The 14,263-nt window shown below is 47.3% G+C and overlaps 1 protein-coding gene across 1 annotated transcript in view; it reads left to right on the top strand.

Moving 5' to 3' along the window:
* LOC148506831 (sialic acid-binding Ig-like lectin 12) overlaps positions 1-14,263 on the top strand; it is a 112,506-nt gene that overhangs the window by 56,862 nt on the left and 41,381 nt on the right. The window contains exon 2 of the mRNA XM_088446079.1: positions 3,949-4,356. Coding sequence (XP_088302205.1) covers positions 3,949-4,356 — 408 coding nt within the window. The remainder of the gene's footprint in view (positions 1-3,948; positions 4,357-14,263) is intronic.

Below are 14,263 nucleotides of genomic sequence, written 5' to 3'. Positions count from 1 at the left end.
AGCTATCATCCTATGTTTCCTACTGGGAGTGTATTTGATTAACAACCATATTAAAAATAAACATTCTAACAAACTCTTTTAAAGTTCAGTTTGAGTGTATAGTTCAGTCTTTATACTCTATCATTGCTTTGGAGCCTATGAGGTAAATTTACTAAAGTGAGAGTTTTTAGAAGTGGAGATGTTGCCCATAGCAACCAATCAGATTCTACTTAACATTTAACTAGCACCTTCTAGAAGATAATAGCTAGAATCTGATGATGTTGCCCATAGCAACCAATCAGATTCTACTTAACATTTAACTAGCACCTTCTAGAAGATAATAGCGAGAATCTGATTGGTTGCTATGGGCAACATCACTTTTAAAAATCACTTCTAAAAACTCTCACTTTCATAAATTTACCCCTATATGTCCTCAGATTCTCCATACATTCTAAAAATGTTTTCAGTAAAATGGGTACCTCTGTCACTTTCTATTACCTCAAGTATATCATATATACAAATCACTTGCTACCTTGCAAAACCATAGCCAATTTGACAACCGGTCTGAGTACAGAACATACCAACACTTAACTAAAGGCCCCAATACATCAGAGATTGATTGCAGCAATCGTGCAATTTGCAATCGATTGTGTATAAAAATCTTTCCCTTTTTCAATCGATTGTGGCATCTCTGCAATCGATTGAAAAAGGGAAAGATTTTTATACACAATCGATTGCAAATTGCACGATTGCTGCGATCAATTTCTGATGTATGGGGGCCTTAACTTGATGAAATCAATCTTTAGTTTCTGGTAGGAATAACATCTGTGGGTACTCTTTTCTTTAATTTTCTAGTACCTTTTCTGGGCTGTGCTACAATTAGGGGTAGGCCTATGTAGGCTTTCAATGCACACTCTCTACAGATGTCCCCATAGAAAAATGGCAATTTACACATATCTCTTGACTCAGAACTAGCACATTAAGCCTTTCAATTTCTGCCCAACTTCTCCACTATCTCCCAGACCACCTTCCATACTGATAAGCATTCTCACATGTCACATCTTCGCAACACAATTGATCCAAACCAATCTACTTTCACCATAAGTTCACTCGACTCTCTTATCACATATATTGGCCTCACTACATCGCACAAACAAATATCCATTTCATCACGGCACCCAGTTATCAGCAGAAACTCTCACAGCATGCCTTTACAATACAAAATAAACGGCATAGCAATAGTATAAATATACATTTAAAAAAAAAACAACCACTAGTTTATATAAAGCACAAAATTCCTCTGCAGTTTTAATTGGGTACGTGGGCATCTGGGGGTCGTTTCTCTATTCTAATTCAAGTCTATTACATTTCTCAATCAGTGTGTTACCTAGGTTATATTTATTAACATAACCTTTGCTTCTTCTCCTCACATCTATCATATTGTGATGTTTAAACCAGTCAGTCTCTGGGTTGTCAGCCTTTTTAAACACATTCATCAAATGTTCCACTTTGATTCCCATAAAGCTTCTTTATCACCTGAGTGGCAGTACCCTCAGGCACCGGCTTACTATCGCCATTTCCCATTGTTAGAACAGTCCCTCGTCTAACTTTGGTGGATCAAAGGCCCTCATTCAGAGCCGTACGCTCTGAGCAGAGCGCACGCTCTGAATGAGGGCCGCCCTCCATAATTATGGAGCGTCCTCCTGGACGCTCGTATAGCTGTGGGTCACCACCCACAGCCTGTACGAGCGTGCAGGTTGATGGCCGCGATGGTCTTGACCATCGCGACCATCGCCACTGCGAGCCGGAGCCTGCGGTTGAGTTTTTCAACCACAAGGCCCGGAGTGATTTTGGCTCTGTCAGTGGGCCGGCTTCTGACGGTAGGCGTTCCCTTGGGAACGCCCCCGTCAGGGAGGCATGCCCCCGGCACGCCCACCAAAGGGGGCGTGCTGTCAATCAACATCGACAGCACGCCCCCTTTGATCAGACATAATGAGCGAAGGAAAGTCCTTCGCTCGTCGTGTCTGGGGCATGCGCACAACGGAGCTCCCGCCGTCGTGCGCATGCGCAGTGCACAACATCGACCCACTTGCGAGCGGACAGCCGCTTGCGAGTGGGTCTGAATCAGGCCCTAAGTCCCTTATGATCCAAGTATCAGGCTATTGGTCTTCCTCTTTAGAGGTTATTATTCCTGTCCACAATAATAATATGAAATGTTTATCTTTAGGCTAACAGTCAGATTGAATTTTCCTGTTTCAGTTATTAACACTATTGTCTTGATGCAACTCTCCTCCTATTTCTGAACACACTGTCTGCCAGGGTCTACCTTTCTGTTCTTCAGACACTAAAAAAGACAACACCCTGCTATAAATGTATCAAATCCTTCCTCCAGTACCCGTATGATGTACTTTTCTAAATCTAATGGAATTTCATGGAATTATTATATTTCATAAACAAACCACTGAGTGGGGCCCTCTTCTTAAGTTAAATCCATGGGTATTATCAAAGTTACTCGACAAACACAATAAGGACAGGTTTGGTACATCACAAACAGGCAAACAAGAATTCAAACATTCACCTATCATTCACTGAATAGATAACAACAGATTCTAACATTTTAAACAACAACACCTTCAGGGTGACCAATAATTACCCAGGACTGACTCCAGGACAGAATGTTAGCTGCAATGGGGGTACAGATGCCAGGAGAGCAAATATTTTTACTCACCCGGGATTTTGTCCTGGCATCTCCACCCCCAGAACATGCCTTGATGTCTTTCCAGTGGTCAGTACTGCTGGGCATCTCAGTGGAAATCCCCAGGTTGTCAGATCTGTCCATTTTCTATGAAAAGTGGACTGAGTTCTTGGTCACCCTCAGGGCTTTCTCTGCTGCAGCTTACATATGATCGTATGGAGAAAAGAGACACTGGACACCAGTGTATGCGTGAGACCACATGCATCTCACTTCTGCCATTACTGATCCAAGGCCCTGTTTCAGAGCCGGACGCTCTGAATCAGGGCATTTTTTTTTTAATTTTTGGAGTGGCCTCCTGGCCGCTCACATTTCTGTGGGTGACCACCCACAACTATAGCGAGCGGCCAGGATGATGGTCACGATGATCAAGACCATCAAGACCATCGGTGCTTGCGACAAGACCCTCGTGGTAGGGTCTCGTTACTCGCAAGCCCCAGAGAGCTTTCAGCTCTAACAGAGCCGAAATCTCTCCCACTGACATCACTAGTGTTGTCAGTGGGGCAGCCCCCAAACGGTAGGCGTGGGTATTATCATGGCAACGCCTCCGTTTGGGCAGCCACCCCCCCAACCCGCCCACCAAAAGGGGCGAGCTGTCACTCAACATCGAGTTCCCATCGCTAGCCGGGTCTCGCGCATGCGGCTTGCGACCGGGTCTGAATCAGGCCCCAAGTGCACAAATTTATACATTCCAGTCTGTTCAAGAAAATACATCTGTTTGTCATTAATTGCAGCAGAACTGATGAACTGGCATTTAACTTAAAACTTACTGGCATTTGAATAACCCCTTCCTTACCTGACCATATACTGCTGTGTCCAGGTGGCATATTTTGCAGACTTAAGAACAAAATGGATTTGCGCTGTTAAAAGCACCAGGAAAATAGCCATCATGGCAATTTTCCAGACATTTTGCAAATGCACAGTATGGAGAACACAATTTTCCCAGTGACCTGTGCATGCATTGTAGACTCTGGGCACAGACTAGTGCCCAGAGTCTACCGGTTTGGCACTGCGCTGAGTGCACTGCCGACCACCAGAAACAGAGGACGGGGCCCTGAATTGAGACTGCATACTCTTGAAATACCCCTGCATACTTTAAAACATAACAATACTAAAAAGTGACAAAACACAAAATAATGAGAGTTTAAAATCAGAAAAACAATATGTCATTTTTCCAACTCGACAAAAGAGAAATTAATGATCTTTCTCCCTTTTAGGAGGAGCCTATTGTGACCCAGATAATGCATATTGTACAGAACAACCAGGCACAATAATAGTAGAGGAAGGGGGATCAGTGACTCTTCCATGTAACTTCAGTTATCCCAAGCACTGGGACAGCTCCACAGAGGTCAGAGTGTACTGGAGACAGGGAAACAGCAGCCCCTGTGGTAATGGAGAGTTCATTTACAATCACACAGAAGGCTGGACACATAATAACTACAGAGGACGGATCTCATTGGTAGGAAACCCCAAGGAACAGAGGACAGCAACTATCAGAATCCAGGACCTGAGGACGACAGATGGTCCCTTGTTCTGCTGCCGGGTCCACATAAAAAATAACAGAACAATCCCAGATACAGCACAACAATGGCAAAATCGTCCTGGAACATTTATATACTTCAAAGGTAAAACTCATCAGTCACATCTCATATATCCCAATTGTCTGTGTCACTGTGTAACCCTACAGGGGGAGGGACAGACTCATAGCTCCCTTATGTCTGTGTCACCCTGCAGGGGGAGGGACAGACTCATAGCTTCCTTTTGACTGTATCACTGCAGGTGAGAAACAGGCTTTTTTTAATTCAGTATTCCTTTATGAAGTTTCCTATTTAAAAAAAATAAGACAAATACAATTATTTCAGACAACATATAGAATACATACACATTGCACATCATAGGTGTCAACCGTACACTATGTACAGTTGCATACAGTACAAAAACACAGAAACAGATCAAGGCCAAACTAAAACACAAAACATAAAAACAAAAACAAAAAATATATCTATATATTCTTCCCTGCCTACACTTAGGCCCTGATTCAGAGCCGGACACTCTGACAGAGCGCTCGCTCTGTATCCGGGCCGGCCTTCCTGTTTTTTAGAGCGGCCTCCTGGCCGCTCGCATAGCTGTGGGTGACCACCCACAGCTACAGCGAGCGGCCAGGAAGATGGTCGCGATGGTCAAGACCATCGCGACCATCGGGCTTGCGACGAGACCCTTGTGGTAGGGTCTCACTGCCACAAGCCCCCTGAGAGATTTCGTCTCTCACAGAGCCGAAATCTCTCCCACTGACATCACTCGTGATGTCAGTGGGGCCGCCCCCAAACGGAGGCATTCACATGGGAACGCCTCCGTTTGGGCAGCCACTCCCCTGGCCCACCCACCAAAGGGGGCGTGCTGTCACTCAACATCGACATCACGCCCCCTTTGGTACGAGACCGGGAGCGACGGTTTGCCCGCCGCTATCCGGGTCATGCGCACGACGGAGCCGGCTCCGTCATGCGCATGCACACTGGGCCACCATCGACCCGCTTGCGAGCGGGTCTGAATCAGGCCCTTAGATTCTAATTGTGTCTCCTATTTTTTATAGAAAGATTTAAGTTCCACCACACGCTTAATAAGGGTTCCCCTTACAAATTATTTAAAAGCATCCTTTACTATTTCCACACTAGCAGAGCCATTATTAACATCAAAATAGCCCAACCAGGTTGCTTCCAAATCTAAACAATCACCCATATGGCTAAACCAAAAAGGATCAAACTTCCAAAATGATTGTCCCTTCTGCAATCCCAAATCCAAAGTCTTAACCAAAAGGTAGTGATCTGATATCCCTCTTAACTCAAAACTAAGGGCCTGAATCAGGGCCCTCCTCCATTAAAATGGAGCGTCCTCCTGGACGCTCGTATAGCTGTGGGTCACCACCCACAGCATATACGAGCGTCCAAAAAGATGGTCGCGATGGTCTTGACCATCGCGACCATCGGACTTGCGAGGGAAACCCTGCGGTCGGGTTTCCCAGCCACAAGCCCTGGAGTGATTTTGGCTCTATCAGAGCCAAAATCACTCCCACTGACATCACTAGTGATGTCACTTGGGCCGGCTTCAGACGGCAGGCGCTCCCATGGGAACGCCTCCGTCTGGCAGGCACGCCCCCGGCACGCCCACCAAAGGGGTCATGCTGTCAATCAACATCGACAGCACGCCCCCTTTGGTGCGAGACCCGGAGCAATGGGAAGCCCGTCGCTCGCCGGGTCTCGCGCATGTCACGACGGAGCTCCCTCCGTCGTGCGCATGCGCAGTGGGGAACATCGACCCACTGCCGCTCGCGAGTGGGTCTGAATGACCCCCTAAATTTGCTACCACTCTAGATACCAATTTAGTAGAAATGATGGCAAGATCAATCCTAGATAGTGAACCATGAGTATGTGAATAAACAGGAATATTTCTTCAGTTCTGGGTTTCTCACACATCTATCAGTACAATATCTGCCACCACTGCAGCAACACTGGCTCCTTCTAGCAGAAAGGGAGCCGATGTTTGGCTTCCAACGGTCCAACAAGGGATCTACCACATTATTACAGTCCCCAATACAGACAGTAGATGTGTCTGGATACTAAGCCAGACATTCAATAGCTTTTTTAGCTATTTTGTGAGTATATGGTGGAGGAACATAAATTGCCAATATAAGCAGGGGCATAGAATTAACCCAGCATTGAATAAATACATACCGTCCCCCTATATCCATTTGCAAAGAATCCATAAACATGGTACAATTTGCAAATGATCCAATGTTGTTTGGCATTTTCCTAAAACTCCTGAACACTCCCGGACAAACCATATTGTGCATAAACATGGAACGATTGTACAAACAATATAGATGGGTCGTTAATGACTGCAAATTGTTAACAATATATCGGTTGGCAGCAAACAACCTCACGATGCATCTTCTGTCTCTTCGTTGGCTGGTACAAAATGGAGGAGGGGAGTGGCCAGGATAATTTACGACTCATCATTCATCACATCATTCATCATGCATACACACAGAACGATGTGTTCCAAATCGTGAATGATAGGTCGATATCTTTCTGCATGTTCAAGAGATCAGCGACCACAATCAACGACATTCGACAGCGCGTATCATGCATACACTCATCACTTTTAAAATGATTTGTTGTTCCAATAGATCGAAAACAGCCAAATAATAGTAAAAAAATCGTACCATGTGTGGGGTGCCTTTAGAACTTAGGGCCTGATTCAGAGCCGCTCGTAAGCGGCCGCTCATTCGCTACGAGCAATGTTCGCACATCTGCGCATGGGTCGTAATGCACATGTGCCAACCAGTCATTGCGGTCGGAAATCGTGCGCTGGTAAAACAGCGAATGCCTGCTAATTTGAGTGACAGAATGAGGCATTTGTGGGTGGTAACAGGGGAAGGTGCTTGAAAACGGCGTGTGGAGATCCGAACGCAGGCGTGCCAAATGGTCAAAACGGGCGTTTAATGGGTGTGCATAATTAACAAAGCAGCGTCATCAACCACGTCACTTGGTTGTCTTTTAGCCTGAACTGCTCGCAGTGATTGCAGGAAGTAAAACCTACCACAAGCACTGCGAGCAGTTCAGATGCCTTTCGATGTACTCGATTAATCTAATAAATAGCGGAGATGATGTATGATGCGAACGGCCAAGGGGCGTCTTTACAAAATAGCGAGTGCATGTTTCGGACGCTCGCTCAGACATAGAGGCGTCCACAGACCGCAAAGAGCGAGCGCTCAATTTAAATATCCGGCCCCTTTTTCTGAACGAGTGTCCGCAAATAGCGTTCGGCTCTGAATGAGGTCCAGAAACCCCTTTTGACACCTGTTGGGAATGAACCTGCACTATTTGCATGAGACCACTAGAGTTTGCAGATGGGGCACATGAAACAGGCAGGGATCCACAGGGTAATTACCCTGGAGTTTAGCAGCAATCAAGGCAAGATTTAATCATATCTGGAGCGGAGTGTGTGTTGGAATCACAGGAAGGCAATGGTAATTGTAGCAGCAATCAGGTATAGGTGTGTACTGGCAGGGCCACCATCAGGGGGGTTACTGCCGGGACTGGAGTCCCAGGTCCGGACACTCTAGGGGCCCGTCCGCCCATACCCCTGCTGCTGCCACCGTACAAGCACGGACACCCACCCGCTCCACGTCCTAACAAAGCCGCGGCTGGACACTCGGGGGGCCTGCTGGTGCCTAGTACCGCCGGCAGCCCGCTACTACAATTATCTAGTGACTGACAGGCCTGGTCGGGGACCTGCTCCTACCTGCATGATGCACACTACTACCCCATTTGCCGCACAATAGAGGTCACTCCTGGGTCACTTCACACCTAGCCGCCCCCCCCCCTCCCCCCGCTCTGCCCGTACAATAAAGTTTTCCGTGTTAGCAGGCACAACATGACATCATAACATCATGCTGTGCCACTGAAAGAATGAAAGAAGGAGGAGCCATGGTGTGTGCGGACTGAGGAGCAGCCAGAACAGGAGAAGACTGAGGAAACTAAGGTAAGTGTTTGGGGGCTGGGGCTGGGGCTGGGGGAGCTGCCTATTTGTAGCAGGCCAGCTACTCAGGATACTAGCTGGAGTATAGCTGAACCAGGACCTGATAAAAATGAACTGGAATCCACAAGAACAGAGCTGGGATGGACATGGGTACAGGGCAGACACAGGAGCAGGACTGGCAGGGACTACACACAGGGGACTGAGGCAGGGTTCAAGGATGCAGATATATAATGGCAAAGTGACTATACACAGACAAGGGTTCAGGAACAGGAACTGCACAGTGCGCATCAACTGCGTGACTGTTCACTAGGTGCAGAAACTTAGCAATATCACCACTAGGCAGGAACTAACCAGAATCCCTAATGAAAGGAGACAGACCAATCACAGAGTCATCAGGCTGGGGTCAGGTAACGAGGTAAATCAAAACAGGTGAGTTGCTCCACATAGCAGCCAGCATCCAGCAAATTAGTTACTAGGAAATAGAGATGTACGGTTCGGTTCTCCAGAAATCCGAATCCACCTGAATTTCGTGAATCCGGGTAAATCCAAGTTACAGTTCAGATCTTTTGCATTTCGGAACTCTGATTTTAAATTTGAATTTCGGGTTTTGGTTTGCATTAATTACATGATTTTAGTTGTTTTTAAAACTTTTTTTTAGGTACTTCCGTATCCTTGTGGCCCCCAGCTGGCTACGCTACTTATGTATCTTCACTGATTAGTGAAGATACGTCATATGTGGGGGCGAGTGTGTTCGGCTGGTCATATGCGGCGAGTGTTCGGTGGCTAAAGAAATGCAGCGAGTGTTCGGCGGGTAAAGAAAGGTAAGTCTGACTTGTATTATTGTTATTGCTCTACAAAACAGATATATCGTGCGTCGTCGGTGCCGAAATGCCCTAGGGCACGGCGTCAGCGCAGAAATACATTAGCAAGAGTCAATAGTGTAAGTAGTACAGTACCTTACGTAGTGGTTAAGTAAGTTACGTAGCGAGGGCCGCAAAGATACGGAAGTACCCTTTTTTATCTTTTTTTTTTTCATTTAAAAAATCCAGATCCAAAACCGAAACCAAACCACATGTGGGTGGTTTGCAAATCCAAATCCAGATCCAAAACCTTGAAGGAGATACAGATCCAAAACCAAAACACGGGAGTCGGTGCACAACCCTACTAGGAAACAATCAGAACATAGGACCTCATTCAGACCCGGTCGCAAGCGCAGAGCACTTGCAACCGGATAGATGTTTAGGCCCTGCGCACATGCAGCGGCCGCACTGCGCGTGCGCATGCCCCGGAGCGAGAGAGAAATTCTCTCACTCCGGAGCTCTCTAAAAAGGGGCAGCTGTCGATGTTGAGGAACGCCTGCCGTTTTGTGGGCAGCCGCACTGACATCCGCAGTGATGTCAGTGGGGAGTTTCCTGCTCGATCAGAGCAGGAAGCTCCCTGGGGCTTGCCATTGCCTAGACCCAACCTTAGGGTCTCGTCGCAAGCCCCGATGGTCGCGATGGTCTTGACCAGTGATCGCGGTGAGCGACAAAATTTGTGGGTCCCAGAGACCCACCATTTTAAAAAAATGGGGTCCTACCTGAACATTTTTGGGTCCCATCATAATTTATGCTTTAGTGCTCCCCATATGCCACCACACATCCCCACATGCCCCTAAAATGCAGATCTGATACCCCCCACAGCATCAGTTATCCTCACAAGCCCCTTAAATGCATTTTTTAATGCCTCCATGATCTTTCAGGTAATATGACTTGTCTGTTCACAAAACCCATAGTGAATAAGTAGGCTTACCATATCATCCCTTTAAACTGGGACACTCATGGATTACACAGGTTCTGTGGCTCATTAAAACCAGGTGAAATCTAGGCATGAAGTCAGCCAGTCACAGAACCTTTGTAATTAATTCACGTGTCCCGTTTTAAAGTGATATTATGGTTAGCCACTTTAGGTAATAGGCATATTTATCAAAGGATAAATGCCCGGTCTTTACACATTATTTTGCACATTATGCCCTTTACACATTATGTCACACAGCAAAGCCCAGCCTTTACACATTATGCCATGCAGCAATACCCCTTACAAAATGATGCCGCACATTAATGCCCTTTACACATTATACCGCACATTAATGCCCTTTAGACCCCCTGTGCATTTCCCCCTGTGCAGTGCCCCCAGTAGTAGTATGCCTGTCAGGCCACCTAAGCAGTCGAATGAAGGTATCTGCCCCCCTAATATGTGTGAGTGACCTGGGCATTAGGCCCAGGCCACTAAAGGGCAAATAGGAGGGCCCTCTAGTGACCTGGGCCTAATGCCCAAGTCACACACCTATTTGGGGGGCATATACCTTCAACTGGGCCTAATGCCCCTATGTTGCCCGGGCCTTGTGCCCACCTATTGCCTGAATTTACCCCACGGGCCTAGTGCCCGACAACCCTGGTGGTCTAGGAAGGAGTAAAATACTGGTGGCCCAAGGCCGCCTATCGGTACGGTGGAAGAGGCTGCGGGGGGGGAGCTTCGTTAGCTCTTTTGCTTTCCTCCCCCGCAGTCCTCTTCAGTCCTCAGCTTGTCTTCTGCCACTGGCCCGTCCTGGCCAGCGGCACCGCCTCTTCCTTCTTGATCACGCCATCTTCTGGCTTCTTGCGCGGCCACTGGAACTGTTGCCCCGCCGCTCCTCACTTGTCTTTGGGAGGTCTTCACTCCTCCCCTCCGCCGATGTACTGAATGTTCCCACTCAGCAACGTCTATTCAAGATGCCGCGAGTGGATGGGGCTATGATGCGATGAGCTGCGATTGGCTCATCGCGTCTGCCTGCTATTGGCTGCTAAACTGCAAACAAAAGGTCGCGGCCAGTGCCAAACCACTGCCGCCGCTACTTGACTTCCGGGCAGCGAGCTCCGCTCAGCTCGCACCCGGAGCCAAGCTCCTCCCGCCGCCACTGGTGGAGGGACCAGGTGGTCCCTTCACCAGGTACCAGCCGTGGTGGCTTACCCGGTGCTGGGAACAAACACTGTACCAGCGCCGGGCACGGATGCTGTGCCGATGCTGGGATCAGACACTTGATCCCAGCACGGCTTTCCACAGCAGCAGCCAATGAGAGTCTATCTGACTCTCATTTGCTGCTCTAACAGACAGCGTTGTGTCTGTCTCTGCAGGGGGACGCGCTAACCCACAGCTTAGCTAGTGACCAGGAGGCCACACTAGAAAAGTAAAGTGGCCGCTCTCATTCAGAGCGAGCGCTCGCTTCTTGCGACTGCCTCTGAATGAGGGCCATAGTCTGTATAGAGCCGTAGCGGACATACATAACAATGCCATTGTGGAGGAATGAAATGCCCACCCAACCCAAGATTTTTTAATGACATCTGCTTACCACTTACTAAGGGTTTCTGGAAGGCATATACTGTAATATCCGCTTTACAGAGATCTCTTTAGCTTATCATTATGCCTTCTTACATTCCAAATTAAAAACTTAATCTGAGACATAACATCCACATAACAAATGTAAAACAGCAGTATGCTTGATGCGAGGGAAGAGGAGAGAGAGGAAGGAAAAGGCAGTACCTCTCAAACGCCCAACCTGTATACCTAGCCCAAACTTTGGTATACCGATCTGCCCAGCTATTTTGTTGCTCATGGCGTGGCGTGCAGGCCTCTGAGTCGCGCCATGGACTTGTGGTGTGGCGTGCAGGCCTCTGAGTCATGCCATGGACTTGTGGCGTACCATGGTATTCTTCAATGAAGGATATGCTACGGCATGTAATACAGTGCTTAACCGCTGGGTGGCGAGTGCTCCACTGTTGTAATTTGTACTGAATGCCTTGTACTGAATGCCATACTGTTAAACTTACAGTAAATTGGATGGATATCACATTCACAGCATTCGCATGTTTGCACAACCAATATTTTTAATGTCACATAATGTACATACAGTACAGTACTGTACCCTACAGTAAGATCTTATAACAGGATGCAAATCACTGCACATACAGTATTATACATACTGTGCAGTAACTGAACAGTAGAGAAGTTGCCCGAGTTGTTATCACGGTATAACCGATACTGTAGATTAATGAGATGCACGCACAGCTTTCACTGAGATGGGATGAATTACAGTATGACAATTGTTTTTTTAATTAAAAACAGCAGCGGGAGGAGTGCACAAGGATGAGGCCGCTCTGTGCGGTTCACTGTAGCTGGCATGTGGGCTAGTGGTTAGGTGATCACTTTGGAAGAATTATGGTCCCGGGTTCGATCCCTGGAAAAGAATATACCGTAACGTATACTGTATATTTTTTTTATTGGCACTATCTGCTCTGGACACTATAGTGAAACTACTGTAGTAGTGTTGTACTGTAATACTGTAATGTTGTTGTTTAAAAGGCTGCTTAAAAGTAAGACATTACAAACTGATTGTGTGTTTAAATAGTGCAAAACTTTCATCAATGTCTGCGCTGTGGTGGCTGTCAGCTCCGAGGGGTTGCAATGGGATTTCATGCGCATGCCCAGTGGAGGGGTTACAATGGGATCTGTGGCGCCAAGCCATATGCCATGTAGCGCTATGCCATGGCGTATGCAAGATCATCACTGCGCATGCACAGTTGTCTGTATTACTACAGTACTGTACTGTATGCTGTTGAATTTTCACCCTTGCGCCACTCTGCGCTGTCCAAGACTTGTACACAATAGTCATTTCATGACTTCAGAAACCACTACAGTAGTGCGCTCTCTTTGAGAAGGAAGCCTCTAAATTATAAACTGACTATGCTCTGTATTACAAACTAACTGTGTGCCTAAAGCGCAAAACGCCAACATGCGACAATGTAGATGCGGTGTCAGCCTTACAAACTATAGCGACGTCTCTTGGACTGTATCTGAGAGTGGTTTCTGTCTGTGAGAGAGCTCTCTGTGTTCAAAGCTGACTGTGCGTTTGAAGCGCAAAATAGCGTTGCATCGCAAACTTGCGACAATGGTGATGCTGTTCCAACCTTGCACACTATAGTGATTTCTCATGTCCAGTAAGTAGTAGTGGGATCTGTATGAGAGAGAGCTCTCTGTATTACACGGTTGGCGCTATGGTGGCTGTCAGCCATCTGCGATGGATTAGAAATGGAGGGGATATAATGGGATCTGTGGCGCCAAGCCATACGCCATGTAGCGCTATGCTATGGTGTATGGAAGATCATCACTGAGCATGTGCAGTTGGCTGTATTACTGCAGTCGGTATGCTGTTGAATTTCCATCTCTGGCGGGCGCATGCCCAGTAGGAGGGTTGCGATGGGATTTCTGGCACATGCCCAGTGGGCCGAGAGTCATACACAGTTCATCAGGTCCCTTCCCCCAAAGCAAGCAAGAGCCTCTCATTACCATAATAAAGGATGCTTTTGTTAATCCATTTAGTGTAAGCAGTCAGCTCTGCCCTAGTGTCCTGAAAAATGCTACGAATAGTGACCATTGCCAAGGACACCATCCCCCGTCTGCTAGGACAACTAGTGTGCCACTGACGGTGCGGTTGAATTTTGCACCACACAATAGTGATTTCATAACTGCAGAAACTGGTAGTGAATGGACTGTGTATAGCGTTACACCACAAACTTGTGACAATGTAGTGATAGTGATTTCATGACTTTAGAAACTTTTCAATCCCGTGATGCCCACACTACTTTGCCATTACGGTTATGACTACACTACAGTACACCACGGACGCCTGCCGTAACGAGCGAATTAGTGCCGGCTTCGTGCGTCATGCGCCGAACGGTATGCGTATTGAAAATGGCTGCGATAAGGGGCGAGGAGGTTCATGTCTGGCGAGCTCTTTGTCCTAGCGAAGTGGCGGGACCAAGCCTTCACCACGAATTTAGACAAAGAGCTCGCCTACAGAAACGCGAGTGCTGAAATCTACAGGCGTTTCGGCCAGCGCCGAAACGTAAGGTCCCTGGAGTGCAGGTGGTCGGACCTGCTGAGGAGGGACAGGCCTCGCCTAGAGCGGATGAGGAGGTG

Source organism: Taudactylus pleione, unplaced genomic scaffold (assembly GCF_031769625.1).
Source record: "Taudactylus pleione unplaced genomic scaffold, aTauple2 ptg000393l, whole genome shotgun sequence".
NCBI classification, from domain to species: Eukaryota; Metazoa; Chordata; class Amphibia; order Anura; family Myobatrachidae; genus Taudactylus; species Taudactylus pleione.
This window is presented reverse-complemented; position numbering and strand designations above follow the sequence as displayed.